The 17,493-nt window shown below is 46.2% G+C and overlaps 2 protein-coding genes across 9 annotated transcripts in view; one reads left to right on the plus strand and one right to left on the minus strand.

The window, feature by feature from the left end:
* aplp2 (amyloid beta (A4) precursor-like protein 2) overlaps nt 1–2,120 on the minus strand; it is a 53,465-nt gene extending 51,345 nt beyond the window's left edge. For 3 of the 4 annotated variants that reach the window (XM_058079120.2, XM_058079119.2, XM_058079117.2), the window contains exon 1: nt 1,800–2,120. In XM_058079120.2, the coding sequence (XP_057935103.2) occupies nt 1,800–1,871 (72 nt within the window). In that variant the 5' untranslated portion in view covers nt 1,872–2,120. The remainder of the gene's footprint in view (nt 1–1,799) is intronic. The other variant, XM_058079118.2, reaches the window with a different exon arrangement.
* Nucleotides 2,121–5,086: 2,966 nt separating this feature from the next.
* prdm10 (PR domain containing 10) lies at nt 5,087–17,450 on the plus strand. 5 transcript variants are annotated; one of them, XM_058080664.2, is made up of 23 exons: nt 5,087–5,243; nt 6,518–6,636; nt 6,753–6,923; nt 8,053–8,112; nt 8,187–8,291; nt 8,458–8,617; nt 8,697–8,938; nt 9,769–9,969; nt 10,044–10,116; nt 10,975–11,092; nt 11,175–11,295; nt 11,360–11,611; nt 11,794–12,138; nt 12,706–12,861; nt 12,934–13,113; nt 13,178–13,288; nt 13,382–13,582; nt 15,010–15,153; nt 15,240–15,410; nt 15,493–15,630; nt 15,703–15,922; nt 16,001–16,098; nt 17,225–17,450. In XM_058080664.2, the coding sequence occupies exons 2-23, from the start codon at nt 6,565–6,567 to the stop codon at nt 17,408–17,410; spliced, it is 3,525 nt and encodes a 1,174-aa protein (XP_057936647.2). In that variant the 5' UTR covers nt 5,087–5,243; nt 6,518–6,564; the 3' UTR covers nt 17,411–17,450. The 5 variants fall into 5 exon arrangements, with proteins under 5 accessions (XP_057936647.2, XP_057936648.2, XP_057936652.2 ...); XM_058080665.2 differs by having other exon boundaries at nt 5,091–5,243; nt 6,515–6,636; XM_058080669.2 differs by lacking the exon at nt 5,087–5,243 and adding an exon at nt 5,521–5,936 and having other exon boundaries at nt 6,515–6,636.
* The last annotated feature ends 43 nt before the right edge of the window (nt 17,451–17,493 follow it).

The following is a 17,493-nucleotide window of genomic DNA, read 5'->3' on the forward strand; positions in this document are numbered from 1 at the left end:
TATTATATATTTGGCTTTGATCTTTATCTAAACTCACTTTGTGGAAATAAATATAGGGATATATATTGTATATCGATATTCAACCTAAATATGTCGAGGTATGAGTTTTGGTCCATATCCTAGGAGAAAGCAACATTTTTATTTTGGTAGGTTCCATGTTTATGTAGCCATAGAACACAATATTCTGGTTGCTTTGAAAAGTCAGTCAAAATAATCTGAAACAGTTGGTACTGATGGGGTTGAATTCTGAACAAAAGGTGGGATTGAATGAGTTAACCATTCCTCCTTTTCTCTCATCACTGCATCAGCAGTGTGTCATTTGGTGACATTTCAACACAGGAAGTGAAGAAATAATCAGTAATTGCTGAGACATGGAGAAGAGGGATAGGATTAAATAATCTCTGCTTCTTGCTGCTCCTTTTCACCTGACCCATGTCATTCATTCATTCATCGTGTTCTGAAAATGGTGACGGTGTGACATCTGTGCCGATATGTATATGTACAAGCTGCAGGGAGTGCAAATAAATCCCGAACAAAGAAGACAAGCTTGGCTATTGATTACAGAACACAAACACTCAGCATGCCACTGACATCCGCCAGCATTAAAAAAAAAGAATCCTCCATTTAATCCATTTAATGGAGGAGTCGTAGATTTCCTCCATTAATCACCTCCGGGGAGTCCGTCCCGCATTGACTCGCCACGCGGCGGCATCGATTTTGTTTATAGGTCGGCGCTATGTGCCTGGCGGGCGGTCCGGCCTCCCAAATGGCGTAGGAGAGAGGAGCATTCACTGAGGTGTCAGCAGGAGACATCTTGTTAAAATGTTTCGCAGGAGGGGGAGGATGAGGAGGGTAGCTAGGTCAGGAAGGTGTGAAGTGAAGAGGAGGGGTAGGGGTAGGGGGGTGGTTTGTTTGGACAGGAAAAGGTGTCAGGCCGCGTTACCACACGCTATCCCGTCTCATACTGGACTACTCCCCATATAATCTGATGAAACAATTCAAAGCATGCAGCCACAGTCAAAAGCAATAGTGTTCTTGTCGCAACAAAGGACATCAAACTCAAAATGAAAAGGGTTCTTGCTCAGATATAGTACAGATATGGTACAGAAATGCCATCTTACGCCACATAACATCAGTAGTGTTCTTGTCTTGCCAATAATAATCCACGTGAGCGTTATCCCCAAAGTGACCCATCACCATCGTTCACCAGGTACTCTAAAAAAGCAGCAATTATCAAAATCAATAGGTTTCTTGCTTTCAAACAAAACCAGCAGTCTCTTTTTTAAAGTACTGTTGTTAGTGTCAACCTTAAGCTAATTAGGCCCTTCTGAGGGTCAGTGGCGGCCATGTTTGATGTACCACAAAAATCAACTCTCTTGGGACGTCAAATATGGCCACCAAATGGACCAACCTGACCAAAATAAAGTGCTGGGGTGGATTAAACATAGACTCCTCGGTGATAAACATAGACTGTAAACACCCAGCAGGGCTCCATAGCAGGGCTCCATAGTGGGTGGGGTGGGGGTCTGTGTGCCCCCCCATGAGGCCTGACCAAAGCACTCTTCGTCTTTCATTTGATCTCTGCACCCCAGCTATGATGATGGAACCTTCTCGAATCAGGTGGAGAGGGCTTTGGGAGAGGGGTAATTAAATACATATTTCACCATTTCATGTCAACCACATCCAGAGATGTTAACTGTGTGCTGCTAAAGTAGTCATAATGCCCAAAATAACAAACGAGAAGCCGACATACTGCAACGTTCCGTCTTCACGAAGCTTTGCTAACAGTGCTGACATACCTCAATGTAGCCCCCCAGCGCTGGCACCACGGCAGCCAGCAGGACAGCTGAGATCACCGGGAAGGAAACCATCTTCCACAATCGACGCAGGGAAACAACTTAGATCCTTCGCAGCCGAGTGTCGGACACACAAGGGCGCCCCCCTCTCAAAAAATGTCCAGGGAAATCTGTGCCTAACGCCTGCTCTGTCTTCTCTAGCGCTATCGCGTTCGGTGTCACCGGGCCCGCAGACGGTATGTTGGAGTGCACTGAGCCGGAGTCTCTCCTGTGTGGAAATGTGTGCGGATTGTGAGGAAGGCTGCTCTCCCCCAATGGAGCCTCCTCCCTCCTCTGGAGCCGTGCACGGTGGGCTGCTCGCACTGCGCCCCCTAGTGGCAGGCAGGTGACAGCGCCTGCAGGTCAAACACGGGGATATCAAACGGAGCTGCACAACGGTCGGGTGGTTAGCGCGTATGCCACACTGCTAAGAGACAAGGGTTCACGCATCTCTATATTGAGGTTGCATGTTCTCCCCGTGGGATTTCTCTTCCAAATACACATTTTCTAAATGACTGGAATGTTCATTCATTCATTTTCTACCGCTTTTTCCTCAAGAGGGTCGCGGGGGTGCTGGAGCCTATCCCAGCTGTCTGCGGGCGAGAGGTGGGGTACACCCTGGACTGGTCGCCAGCCAATCACAGGGCACATGTAGACAAACAACCATTCACACTCACATTCATACCTATGGACAATTTGGAGTCCCCAATTAACCTAGCATGTTTTTGGAATGTGGGAGGAAACCGGAGTCCCCGGAGAAAACCCACGCATGCAAACTCCACACAGAGATGACCGAGGGTGGAATTGAACCCTGGTCTCCTAGCTGTGAGGTCTATGCGCTAACCACTCGACCGCTGTGCCGCCTATGACTGGAATGTTCTTCTGTCTTAAACAACCTCTATATGTTTGTCAATATTGATGTGACTAAAAGTTCTCCCATCTCTCCTTAAGGTGCGTCAAAGATCCTTTATAAAGACAGGAATGTTTTCTTGCCTGTAAACACAAGATCTTTTACATGACAGGAGTCTTCTTCTGTCCTTACAGTATGACAAAGATCTTCTCCATAACAGGAAGACGCTGGTATTTGTAAGGACCTACTGCAAAAAGCATGTCAAAGATCCTTTATATGACAGGAGTTTTTGGTCGTCCTTCAGGGGTCTCAAACTCAATTTACCTTGGGGCCACTGGAGCTCTGGTCTGGGTGAGGCTGCGCCGTATCAGGTTTTAAAGAAAAATTCATTTATTTAAAAAAAATGCCTTCAATGCATGTGCTTCTGCTATACCCTACACTTTTCCAGTGCTTTGGTTCCGGTTTTCTACAAGAAAAGCTCTGATAAAACATTCCACTGTTCTCAAAGATCTTAATTTTTATTTTTCTACACAAAATAAGATGAAAAAAAATAAATGAACAATTTAAGCTGTAATTTCTGGGTACATGATACCATACAACATCCATATCATACTTGCGCAGGCCACACTAACATTAAACTTTCATATCAAGGCAGGGGTCTCAAACTAGCGCCTGTGGGCCATGAGTTTGAGAAATTGTGTGCCGTACGTCAAATATATTCTAAATGCCAGGAGTGTTCTTCTGTTCTGAAAGTATGTTAAGATCTTCTGAATGATGGGAGTGTTTTTCTGCCTGTAAAAGATCAAAAGATAAGTCAAAGATCATTTATATGACAGGAGTGTTCTTCCATCCCTAAGGTGTGTGAAAAATCCTTTATATGACAGCGGTGTTCTCATGTCTCTAAGGACCTTCAGCAAAAAGCATGTCAAAGATCATCTACATTATGTGACAGGAGTGTTGCACTGTCTGAAGGCCGTTCTGTCGCCCTCCCCCACAAAAAAAGCTCAGCAAAGATTGTCTACATGACAGAAGCACTCATGGTTTCAGGATGGGTGCTCCAGGAATTGCTGCATTTTCACTGGATTAAGAGGAAACAAGTTGATATTTTTACACATCCCTTAATCTTTAAAATTGAATGATATTATCCCCGTTTGTGGCATACTTTTAATACTCTTCAATAGCATGTTGAAAAAGACCGCCATTTAAATGGAATCTTTGCTCCTAGTAGGTTATTAACTTTTAAAATAGCATCCGTGTGAGGATGAGCGGAATTTGCATTGCATTTGGATCCAGAGGTGCCTCATTGAAAACACAGCAGGGAAAAGAAACATGAGACTTTCTACAGTGTGTGGTCTCCTGCCAAAAATGCTATAAAGTAGAAACACTCCCCTGTACTTTACACACGCTGCATCCATTTAGAAATCAAACCAATCAGAGTATTATTGCTTGTCAGTATCAGGAAGTTTTATGTTTTCAATCCATTATATGCTTGTGCTCACAGGTTTTTTTCTTGCGTCGGTCACATTTGCATCTCTGCAGGAGGATGTCTTCTCCTGCCTCTGGCTGTATTGAACATCAAGCTCAAACTGTTGGGGGTTAATTGCTATTGCTGTATCACGGGGGAGTTTGCCATTTAAACCAGATGATTTTTCCCTACAATGTAGACTCATCAGCTAGGACACCTACATGTCAGGGAAATTAATGTTTCTTCTTTACTGCCTGTTTAGATTTTTTTGTTTCTGGCGTTCTCTAGCGGCAGCTAGAAGTAGCCATAATGATAGTCTTTGGGTTTATTTTGAAAGTATCAACCGGAAAACAAAATTTGGTTTTATTTTGAAAGTGTGGTAGTTTACGTGCTTACGACCAAACTTAACCTTTCATCAGTTTGACATTTGAGTATATGAGAAGAGGAGTTGGCTGTTTATGAAATGAAAACCATAATTGTACAGTAATACTCGTTGATCTAGTTTGATATAAATTACTTGAGGCAAAACAAACTGTGTTGGTTATGTATTTTTTCGCCCACCGGAAATGCCATTTGTCCAAATTTGAAAGGAACGGTTTCCCCATTGAAAGCACTTACTTTCATGAACAAGACTAACGTGTTGGGTTTTTTTTTAGAAATGTCCATAACAGGTGGTTGTATGCAAATACTATGACAATAAAAACGTGAATATTGATAAATAATTATACCAAAACAACAACGTCCCCCCAAAAAAACTACGTGATTGGATAACATGAAATAAAACCCAAGATTTTGATTGGACAACGTCCGTGTGTCGTTTTTGATTGGCTACCATTGTGGCGCGTTGATTCAATTGTTTTCATAATGACGAATTAAATGCAAACCACGTCCTTAAAAATGAGACGTTATACTAACATAATTTCATAGTGTCATTTGTGATGGTCCGTAGTTTAAACGTTGACTTTAAACTCCACTTATGGTTACGTTTGTCGCTGGGTAAATGGCCACCAATCAAACGGCAAAACACTACCCGTTGCTGGGCAGATTATGGTAATATATGCAATACAGCCATCGCTGCAGCTACCATTCTGAGGTAAGAACAGCTTGAAGTTTTTCCACAAAATGCCTAAACACCGACGATTTGCTCATGCCAGAAATGTCGCGTTCATCTTAAGGACTCTCCATGATGTTATAAGTTTAACGTTCATCTGCTTTTACGAGCGTCGGCGCCAGCGGAAAAGCTACTTCTCCGGTGTCTCCTAGCATTGGTAGTCCCACCCAAAATGGAGCCCGTCTTCCTTGTTCCCCGCTCGCCTTGAAGGGCTGGACTCAACTAGCGTGGGGGGACGGGTGGGTCGACTGAAATAAGTGAACAGTTTACCGTAGAATACAGCGTTTTGTCAAAAATATCAAAAATGTAGTCGACGACCTAAGAGACGACATGTTATGTTTTGTGGCTATGTCGGCCTTACAGTGTCACTATAAGGCCGGAATGCTAACGTTGTGGCTCACTGAACGCCCGCGTTTCTACTCCGTTCATTTTGGTGGTATGGTCCGGTTGGAACCGACAACCTGCAGGGTTAAAACGGGGGGTAAACTGATTATCGATTAGGCTATTTTGCTTGTTAAATCAAATAATTGTGTGGCGATTCTTCCACCGTAACTCATGTATCCATGCGTGTGTGCATTTGGGCTCAGTTTCCCCGGCGGCCTGGCCGGCAAACGTTAGCCGCCTTGCGAGCGTTTTACCCCCGCTGAGAAGTGGCTAGTGACCGCTCTGTGCAAGGTGGTGCATGCTGCTACTGCTTGCATATGTTGGCAACCTGTTTAGCTCCATAAATACCACGTGGTGTTGACCTAAACGTTTGAAATAAGCCCATCTTTGGTTTTAATGGACTGTATTTAGCAACAAATATCACACATCCATTCTCTTCATTAATACCTGTCCTCATAAGGGTCACTGGTATGCTGGAGCCTATCCCAGCTGACTTTGGGCTTGAGACAGCATACACCCTACCTGGTCACCAGCCAGTGGGGGAGGGGGGTGTGTGCAGGGCAAAGTGGTAACCACTGGTATTTTATTTCTTATATTGTAAATCTCCCAGTTATTTATTTGGAAATGTATTAATAAACACGGGTGGTCCAAAGCTTTCCACCAAGGGGAAAAAAAAACATTCCTCGCCAAAAATGCTCCCTTGTGTGGGGTTTGGTTGGTTTTCAAGCGTGTTTGTGAAGCGGATGAAATTGACTTGACTTTATTCTTGCAGTGGATCTCATTAGGTTGGGTACCTAATGAACTGTCTCGTTTTTAAAGTTAATGCATGTCTGTTGTTGATAGTGAAATTAAATGGCATCCGTGTCCAGCAGGTGTCCCTGAGTGTCTCAAGTGGACGTAGGCTTCACACCGTGTCGCCATGGAAGCCAAGCCAGAGCCCTCTGCCGCGTGGAGTCAGTCTGCCAACACGGAATCCGCCGAGACGACACAGGTGGAAGCATGCAACACAGCTGAATTAACTGCATGCACTCAGCAGAGCTCTTCCATACTATCCCCCGAAATGTGCAAAGCGCCCTCTGGGAACATAAGACTTATCATGTGTTGTAGGTGCATTTTGAAAGTGGCACCGTGGCTCAGATAGTCTACAGCGGAGACAGTGGAGGCCAGGCCGAGAGTGGTCAGCAGCAAGTGGTCTACACGGCAGACGGCAGCTCGTACACCTCAGTGGAGTCTGCTGAGCACACGCTGGTCTACATCCACCCCGCAGATGGCACGCAGGTCAGGATGGGCTCTTATCATCTAATCCAGGGGTGTCCAAACTGGATGCAAGGGCCACTTTGGTATTTTGAAAAGCAACACCTGTAGATAAGCTAAAAAGTGATATATATTTTAAGAAAAAGATGCATCTTGGCTTTGAAAAAGCATATTATTGGTATGAACTTGGGTCTTTTTTCCCCAAATATTTCCACTTCTTGTAAATATTATATATAGATAGACTTTCTTTATTGTCATTGCACAATAACGCAGCAGTGAATTTGCCAACGATTATGACTGTATTCCCATAATATACAGACTTTATTCTTATGCCTTTTAACCATTCTAATTTTTCAAAAAGGACAACTTTAAGTACTACTAATGACATTGTTCTTTATAATAAGACTTTCGGACTTTTTCTTTTTGCAATGTAACTTTTTTGTCTTCATATTTTGACTTTATTCTTCTAAAATTACAACTTTTACAGTGTTTTTAATATTTCTGCTGCTTTTTTTTCTATTTTCAAAATTTTGTCCTAATTATGGTGGTATTCCCATAATATTTATAGTTTTTTTGAGTAATTTCCCAAAAGTAACAACTTTAACTCTATGTTGCATATATACATATGCATTATTTTTCCTCGTAATATTAAGAATGTATTCTTGACTTTTTTTTTCTTGTCAGAATGTGACTTTTTTTCTGTTAATATTTTCTGATAAAATTAGTGTTCCTATTTCTGCTGTTTTTTTCTTACAACTACAACTTTATTCCATAATATATTTTTTTCTAACCTAATTTTTAAAACTTTGTTGTTTTGTTTCTTGTAATATTAAGACTTTTAAACAATAGCATATTTTTTTATAATAATAACTTATGATTGTATTAATAAAACTAATATTTCAACTCTACGCTATTCGTAATATTACAACATTATTCTCATAATCTCTTTTTCTTGTTTTTTTTAAATATTTTGACTTTATTCTTGTAAAATTGCTGTATATATTTTTTAGTTCTTAAGTTATATTTTTAGAATGCGTGGCAGGTCACAAATGCGCCCCCCCCCCCCCCCCACCAAGGCTTTGGACACCCCTGAATCTCTTCACTATTCAGGTAAAACAGAGCGTTCTAAACATCGACATGACTTCCTTCGCAGGCCGTGTTTGCAGACCAGCCTCAAGTGGCGTACATTCAGCAGGACGGCACCACTCAGCAGGTGCGTTTGTCACACGCCATTCATACACCTGCTATTTCATCGCAACCGGAAACCACACTTTTGTTTGGTTACAGGTGGCGGTTTTGCTGCCGAGCGGGCAAAACATGAACGCCGCCAGCCTACACGTACTCAGTAACGTGGCAGAGGCTCCACAGGCTGCACTGGAGCCAGTGTCCCAGGTGAGGGCTCACTTGCTTGGCGCTGAGTTCCTCAGCACGACTCTCTAAGCTTTGAGTGATGAGAGTGAGGTTCCTGTCTCTTTGTAGGACAAATTGCCACATTTGAGTGTCCTTAATAATTGAAATGATGCCACTATTAAGCACTAAGTCTTTGTTTCCAACACAGGAGCACCTGTCCGTATCCAACTCGCTCACCGAGATGGCAGACCCCCCATCCAGCCCACTGGGGGCCATGGACACCACGGATGACACGGATGAAGATGACGAGGAAGACTCTGAGATGGATGACTGGGAGCCTCGTCAGCCGTTCAACCCTCACAACCTCTGTGCGTAACCGTGCTTGAAAAGATGTTGTTTCATAAAAGCCCGCAATTCATGTCTCATTGGTGGTCCGACGTCTCCCAGGGTGCGAGGAGTGTAACAACGCCAACCCCTCTGAGTGTCTGGACCACGGTCCCCTCCACCCCGTCCCCAACAGGCCGGTGATGTCCCGGGCCCGGGCCAGCCTGCCCTTAGTCCTCTACATCGATCGTTTCCTGGGCGGGGTCTTCTGCAAGAGACGTATCCCCAAGCGCACGCAGTTTGGCCCCGTGGAGGGACCCCTGGTTCCTGAGAGCGAGCTGCAGGACAACTACATTCATCTGAAAGTGAGCCACTGATCTGAAAAGTATAGTAGGAGACAGGCTGTAAGTTTGTTGGGGAGCACTGTACTTAGTCTGCACGGGTGTAGAGGGGCGTGGACGCAGGTGGGCGTGTACGCTTACGTAGGCGGAAGCAATAATGGAGCACACTTGCTTGTGCCAAGGAGGAAGGCTAGGAAGTTGTCATTTTCTTATGAAATTTTGGCTACCATGTTTCCTTACATCGATCATTTGACATGCAAAGTATCGGTTTGCCGACAAAACACCACCACACCACAGTATTTGGTTCAGCATCTCCGTACAAGCGCTGGCACGGCGGTCGAGTGGTTAGCGCGCAGACCTCACAGCTAGGATACCAGGGTTCAATTCCACCCTCGGCCATCTCTGTGTGGAGTTTGCATGTTCTCCCCGTGCATGCGTGGGTTTTCTCCGGGTACTCCGGTTTCCTCCCACATTCCAAAATCATGCTAGGTTAATTGGCGACTCCATAGGTATGAATGTGAGTGTGAATGGTTGTTTGTCTATATGTGCCCTGTGATTGGCTGGCGACCAGTCCAGGGTGTACCCCGCCTCTCGCCCGAAGACAGCTGGGATAGGCTCCATGACCCCTGCGACCCTCGTGAGGAAAAAGCGGTAGACAATGAATGAATGAATCTCCGTACAAGCGCGTAATCAGGACGGAGCACCTATTCTAGCCATCTCGGTGGCAGAAGATAAAAGTAGGCTGCGATAATTCTTGCCGTACTTTCCTTTTTGTGTATTATCTGAAGAATTTTACTGAACAACCACACTGAAGGTGAAACACACAAATAGATCTTGGGTTCATGTTGTCTCAGCTTAGCGTGCTGGATGCGGAGAAAGATGGAGAGAAATCCGAGGACACTTGGCTGGACCTTTCCGATGAGGACAGCTGCAACTGGATGATGTTTGTCAGGCCCGCTGAGAACCACCTGGAGCAGAACCTGGTGGCGTATCAGTACGGCGCCGAGATCTTCTACACCTCCATCAAGAACATCGAACCCAAGCAAGAACTGAAGGTCCGCCCTGCCTAATAATCAGTTCGGTGTTGGGAGTGGTGAGGATGGCTTTTGATGATTGTTCCTTTCTGCAGGTTTGGTATGCAGCTTCGTATGCAGAGTTCGTCAACCAGAAGATCCACAGTGTTACAGAAGAAGAGAGGAAAGGTGAGCCGGTCATGGATATAAAGCTGGATAGTCAAGTAGATATTCCTCACTTTTTAGTGAGAATCCACACTTGAAGACATCAAAAAAGCCTGAAAGAAGCATTAATTTTATTATTATTAAAGCTAGCTTGACGTCTGTGTTCACCTCCGATTGCTCACTGTTGCCATTGTTCAGCAGCACCGGAAGCCAACAAGCTAAATGCTAAATTGACAGTTTAGATTTAATCCCTAAATATGCATCATAACCCTTAGTTCAACGCATTTCAAGTATAAAATGTATAACTATGGTGGGTGGAGGCGAGGCCCCTAGCATACACTTGAGGAAAAACATGATCAGTAAAGATTGTGGCCTATATTATCTCGTACAGTAATCCCTCATTTATTGCAGTTATTGGTTCCAACCCAACCGTGATAAGTGAATTTCTGCAAAGTAGGATTTCTTATTTGTAAATGGAATATTTTTGTAGTTAGAGCATAAGAAACATATATTTTTAACATTATTAGAGCCCTCTACAGATGAAATAACACCCCTCTTGTCACCTTTACACTCTTATTACCCAATATTGTAGACATATTAAGAGAAAATAAGACTAGTGCTCGTGTATCTTGACAGGAAGTGATGTCGGGGAGTTGAGTTTTAGCTTGGCATGGGTTATGGCCACAACCGTAGCCCATTTTAGGGATTATTGTGCCTGTTGTGAGATCATTCAACCCTTCAACAAAAGTCTGGTGCTTGTGTATATTACTGACACCTAGTGACCAGTGTAGGATACTACATATCCATCACATCTATCAATATATTGCATCAATGTGTCTTCTAAATGCATTTCATTTGTACTTCACTCTGGACTTCCTTCAGTTCTGCGGGAGCAGGAGAAGAACTGGCCATGTTACGAGTGCAGTCGACGCTTTGTGAGCTCCGAACAACTTCAGCAGCATCTCAACCTGCATGACAACATGATCCACTCTGTTAGCAGGTGCCTTTGACCTTCAAACCCTGTCTTCTACGTCCTTGAGCACACATGAAACATCAGCGCCGCTTCTGTCTGCCCTCTCCAGGTCCCGAGGTCGCGGGCGAGGAAGAGGCAGGAGGCGATTCGGGACAGGAAGGAGACCCGGACGTCCGCCGAAATTCATACGTTTGGATGCTCCAGTAGAAGATGATGCAGACAAGGCGACGGTAAACAGCGTCTGCTTTACCACCTGGAAACTTGTATGAGCTAAAAATGTGTGACTTTTCTCAGGAGATGCTGGAGCTGGTGGAGGCACAGCCGCTGGAGGAGCCTGCGGAGGCAGCTCAAAACGGCGTGGAGGTGATTGTGTCGGAGCCCGACACCGAGGCGGAGAGCCAAATGATGTTGGACTCCGGTGAGCCAGCCCAGCCCTCCGGTGTGGACACGACTGTACCGGTGAAGGAGGACCCTGCACAAAGCCAATCGGACCAATCGGACGCTCAGCTCTCGTCTCAGGACATGCGGCGTGCGAAGAGGATACGGGTGAGATGATGCCTGGTGCCAAAAGATGCTTTTAGTGTTGATTTGCTTTCAATGTTTGTCTCTCTTCCTGAATGCCTCTTTAACAGACGGATGTGCAGGTAGGCAGGACCTTGTGGCCTCCCCTTCCTCCTGCACACTCTTGACGCTCCTCCATAACAAACATTTTGTCTTTGTTTTGTCAGAACGCGGCGTTGCAGCATCATTTAATCCGGAAGAGTTTCCGTCCCTTCAAGTGCAAACACTGCGACAAGGCCTTCCGTGACAAGGACAAGCTGGACCAGCATCTGCGGGTCCACGGCCGCGACACCTTCGTCTTCCCCTGCCACCTGTGCAGCAAGACCTTCATGACCGACACGGCCCTGGACGACCACCTGCTTGTGCACACGGCTAGCCGCGCGTACTCGTGTCTCTTGTGCACCGAGACCTTCGACAGGCTGGACTCGCTCAGAGATCACATTGAGGTGCACGGCGTGGACGGGACCTTCACCTGCCCGTCCTGCAAGAAGACCTTTGCAGACTTCATCCAGGTTGGCACTGAATGTCTCTCACAACTTTACCTTCCCCAGAGCTTGATTTTGCTTTTTTTTGTTTGTGTTCAAAATATCTTAAAGCTCTGAATGGATTTGGATGAAATTTGTTGCAAATGAAATTTGTTGCAAATGGAGGGCGGCACGGTGGGGGAGTGGAGTGGTTAGCGCGCAGACCTCACAGCTAGGAGGACCATGGTTTGATTCCACCCTCGGCCATCTCTGTGTGGAGTGCATATTTACATGTTCTCCCCGTGCATGCGTGGTTTTTCTCCGGGTACTCCGGTTTCCTCCCACATTCCAAAAACATGCTAAGTTAATTGGCGACTCCAAATTGTCCATAGGTATGAATGTGAGTGTGAATGGTTGTTTGTCTATATGTGCCCTGTGATTGGCTGGCGACCGGTCCAGGGTGTACCCCGCCTCTCGCCCGAAGACAGCTGGGATAGGCTCCAGCGACCCTCGTGAGGAAAAAGCGGTAGAAAATGAATGAATGAATGAATGTCGCAAATGGGATATGGTAGAAATGATAACCAAAAAGGACTGTCATTTTGCATCCTCCTCCAGGTGAAGAAGCACATCCGCTGTTTCCATTCAGCAAAGATCTTCCAGTGTCCAAGCTGTGAAAAAGCCTTCTGTCGACCGGACAAGCTGCGGCTACACATGCTGCGCCACTCGGACCGCAGGGACTTCCTCTGCTCAACATGTGGCAAGCAGTTCAAGGTGAGGCCGTGTCGGATGTTTGCTCCTCCGTTTAGGATCGGTATTACATTTCTGTGTTTTTGTGCCGTGCAGAGGAAAGATAAGCTGCGGGAGCACATGCAGCGTATGCACAATCCCGAACGGGAGGCCAAGAAAGCCGAACGCATCCTCCGCTCCAAAAACCTGAAATTGAAGGTCCCCACCACTGACTTTGAGAGCTTTATGTTCAAATGCAGGCTGTGCATGATGGGATTCCGACGCCGGGGAATGCTGGTGAGCTCAGAAAGATTTCATGTGAGAGCCAGCGTTTTACTCCTTCTCGTTCTTGTGGTCGCAGGTCAACCATTTGTCCAAGCGTCACCCTGAGATGCGTGTGGACGACGTCCCCGAGCTGACGCTGCCCATCATCAAGCCCAACAGGGACTACTTCTGCCAATATTGTGACAAGGTAACGTTTACTGTAGATATTCTGGACCCGCATGAAGTGTTGGCTTCAGTCAACAAGAAGAAAACACTGACCTCTTGCTTCTGACCCCTGCAGGTATATAAGAGCGCCAGCAAGAGGAAGTCGCACATACTGAAGAACCACCCGGGCGCAGAGTTGCCGCCCAGCATCCGCAAGCTGCGTCCGGCGGCTCCTGGGGAGCCCGACCCCATGCTGACCACGCACACGCAGCTGGCCGGCACCATCGCCTACGCACCCGTCTGCTGCCCGCACTGCGCCAAACAGTACAGCAGCAAGGTGAGTACGAGGATGCATAGTGATGCCGACGTCCTGTTCAATTCCTCTATTTCTTAATCAATCCTGGCCTCTGCTGGTTTGCCACAAAGTTCAATAAGCCGCCATTGCTTCAACTAATAATAATTAGGGCTGTCAAAAATGGCATGTTAACAAGGCAAACTAAGTTATTCCGTTAATATTTTTGCTGTAATTAATGCTTCCCATCATGTCAAGCCACGCCTCTCTTTTATGGTAGAGTCGTGGTGTCATGTCCCCACACAGTCACACCGACTTCTGTGACGTTCTTTTGTAACACCGTATATAGAGCTCCAACTCACAAACACGCCTATAGTCCTCCTTGGAACGACACTTCCTCATGTCACTCGACCACCACGAGATGCATTCATGGACACTTCGAAAATCACAATAAAATCTTTATTTTGCTTATATGTGTGGTATCAACAAACAGACAAAAAACCCAACACAATAAGCAGATATTCTTATCACTCACAAATTTTGATGCATTTAAGTATGCTTGGAAATCTCCAGAAATATACATCTACACATGTGAATTCATCTTAAACTACTTAGTGTCTTACTGTCTTACTTAGTGTCGCTTCATGGCTGGTTATAACACGGGTAAAAAACATGCTTCGAGCCTCATGTTGGACCTTTGCCCAGACACATTTTAGCTTGAGTTAAATTTTTGTTGTTGATTTGGAGGTGTTAATAGATGCAAGTATATATTAATAATAATAATGGGCTGCACGGCGATCGAGTGGTGAGCGCGCAGACCTCACAGCTAGGAGACCAGGGTTCAATTCCACCCTCGGCCATCTCTGTGTGGAGTTTGCATGCGTGGGTTTTCTCCGGGTACTCCGGTTTCCTCCCACATTCCAAAAACATTGGAGACTCCAAATTGTCCATAGGTATGAATGTGAGTGTGAATGGTTGTTTGTCTATTTGTGCCCTGTGATTGGCTGGCCACCAGTCCAGGGTGTTCCCCGCCTCTCGCCCAAAGACAGCTGGGATAGGCTCCAGCACCCCCACAAACCTCGTGAGGATAAGCGAAAAATGAATGAATAATAATAATGGATTGGATATATAGATAAGCGCTTCACAATTAAGTGAACCCAATTCACACCTACAGCCTCTTGGACCACCCCCAAACATTCTTTCACATTCGTACACCAGCGTGGGCGGCACTGGAGCCGAGGTGGGTGACGTCTCTTGCCCAGAGACACAACAGTGACTGGGTGGATAGACCGAGGATTGAACCGACGACCTGCTCTACCTTCTCAGCCACTGCCCACATATACAATTTCAATGACTTTGATCTTTTTGATCATAAAATACCGTAAAAGTATTTCACACATAGTAGTTGCAAAAGTTGATTAATCATGATTAATTTATTTGAAAACTGACTAATTAGTAATCTTCAATCTCAGACTAAGATGGTGCAGCACATCAGGAAGAAGCACCCAGAGTTCGCTCAGCTCGTCAACACCATCCAGGCTCCTCTGGCGACGGCCGTCATCAGCAGCACTCCCGCCGTCATCAGTGCAGACGGCACGGCCGCCGAAGCAGTGGTGGTAAGATACAATAATGTACATGCAGTACGATATTAAACGTGTGTGTGTGCATGTGATGCCACTTCATGACTGATTTCCATCCCCAGACCACCGACTTGTTGACGCAGGCCATGACGGAGCTCTCGCAGACGCTCACCACAGACTACAGAACGGCGCAGGGAGACTACCAGAGGATCCAGTACATCCCCGTGTCCCAGGCAGGAGGCAGCCTGTCCCAGCCGCAGCACATTCAGCTGCAGGTGGTCCAGGTGGCGCCGGTATGTTCTGCACCTGCTTTAAAATATAAAAATGTGAAGAAAAAAAATCTTTCAATGTGGTGACCATGTGTACGTTTGCCAGGCTTCCTCCCCTCATTCCCAGCAGCCGGGTGTGGATGTTGGCCCGTTGCATGACCCGCATGGCTACAGCCAGCACTCCATCCAGGTCCAGCACATCCAAGTCACAGAGCCCTCCGCATCTGGACCAGGTGTCACCCAGGTAGAGGCAGACTTATACTTTTTTTCTTTAAAATTAAGAATGATTTGTACTTGAGCATCTGTGCTCCTCCAGGTCACCACCCAGCCTTTGAGCCCCAACTCCCAACAGACCAATCAGGATCTGAGCCCTGCCCAGCTGACCCCCGTCACCCTGGCTCAGAGCCACAGCCTCCAGAGCAGCAGCAGTAGCAGCAGCAGCAGCAGCAACGGCAGCAACAGTACCACCCAGCAGCAGCAGCAGGGGGCAGTGCAGCACGCCTACATACCTGGCAACTGGAACTACAGAAGCTACCGTAAGTCCGGCGCACACAGCTAGCTAGCTGTGCTACAGTTTGACACGCAAATAACTTGTCGTGCTCTCTCCACTGCAGCTTCGGAGATCCAAATGATGGCTCTGCCTCACGCGCAGTACGTCATCGCTGAGGCCGCCACACCGGTGAGCGGAGCCAACAGCAACCAGGTGAAAACGGTGAGTTCAGGGTCGTGATGGGGTGACCAGCTCCATTTTACACTGAGGTATGCTAAAATCTACTCAATGTGGGTCAGGATATGCCAAGGAATGAAGTAAATGTAAAGACATTGTTTTCTATTGTCCTTTACTATTATTATTATTATTTATTCATTCATTTTCTACCGCTCATCCTCACGAGGGTTGCGGGGGGGTCCTGGAGCCTTCGGGCGAGAGGCGGGGTACACCCTGGACTGGTGGCCAGCCAATCACAGGGCACATATAGACAAACAACCATTCACACTCACATTCATACCTATGGACAATTTGGAGTCGCTAATTAACCTAGCATGTTTTTGGGAGGAAACCGGAGTACCCGGAGAAAACCCATTCATGCACGGGGAAAACGTGCAAACTCCACACAGAGATGGCCGAGGGTGGAATTGAACCCTGGTCTCCTAGCTGTGAGGTCTGTGCACTAACCACTTGACCGCTGTGCAGCCCATTCTTCTTTTTCTTATTCTTCTTCGTCTTCTTCTTATTATTATTATTATTATTACTCCGACAACTCAAACAGCCTTTTCAAAGATTTTTAGACGGGGGTGCCAGCAAGGACCACATAGTGAAAAATGAAAATGAAAGGATGCAACTTTGCCACTTTGCCATTTTATAAAGTAAAATAGATGCTAAGAAGTGTGTACTATGTATGCAATGGGCCAATAAGAAATGAGTTGCCAGCTGCAAGTGGGCCCCCAGGCTTCACTTTGGACACCCAGTGGACGTCCTGTGTTGTGTGTTACTAAAATGTTCTACACCAGGGGTCTCAAACTCAACTTACTTGTGAGCTTCTGGAGGTGACACTTCAGAACATGAACGGTTTTCCAGAACATCACGTTATCTTGCCCACCCCTTGATACCAGACAGCTGGTAGCGGCGCTGGGAGTGCTTCCGGCTACCAAGAATGCCTTGCGGCACGTTTTGTGGTTATAATTAGTGTTTTCTTGAAAGGCCTAACTAAAGAGCCTCTTCCTTTTTAAGTAAGCTAAAGTACATCTCACGTGGGTCTCAGGGGCCGCGCTAAAATTTGATGTAGGACCCCTAAGGGCTGTGTTCTACACACTCCTAACATCTGATCTCCGCCCTCCAGACGCATTACGTGATCTCTGAAGGTCAGACCGAGCTGGACGCAAAGCCGCCTGGTCCTCCGATCGCGGGTCAGAATCACGGCGAACATCTGGAGCAGCCGAGCAGCCAGCAAGCCACCACGCAGTACATCATCACCACCACCACCAACGGCAGCGGCGCCAGCGAGGTCCACATCACCAAACCATGAACACGCCGACCTTTTTTTTTTTTTAAAAAAAAAAGAAAGACGTTAAAAAAGACAAAGTAAAGAGCAGCACAGTTTTATGTGTT

The sequence above is a fragment of the Doryrhamphus excisus genome, linkage group LG8 (genome assembly GCF_037039965.1).
Source record: "Doryrhamphus excisus strain RoL-2023G ecotype Guam linkage group LG8, RoL_Dexc_Guam_v1.1, whole genome shotgun sequence".
Classification (NCBI taxonomy): Eukaryota; Metazoa; Chordata; class Actinopteri; order Syngnathiformes; family Syngnathidae; genus Doryrhamphus; species Doryrhamphus excisus.

Bases quoted from the DNA above. Each gene is read 5' to 3' on its own strand.
- prdm10 (XM_058080664.2), top strand. From the start codon at position 6,565: ATGGAAGCCAAGCCAGAGCCCTCTGCCGCGTGGAGTCAGTCTGCCAAC. The intron at 12,862-12,933 runs GTGAGGCCGTGT...TGTGCCGTGCAG, and splicing joins CATGTGGCAAGCAGTTCAAG to AGGAAAGATAAGCTGCGGGA. The intron at 16,099-17,224 runs GTGAGTTCAGGG...TCCGCCCTCCAG, and splicing joins ACAGCAACCAGGTGAAAACG to ACGCATTACGTGATCTCTGA.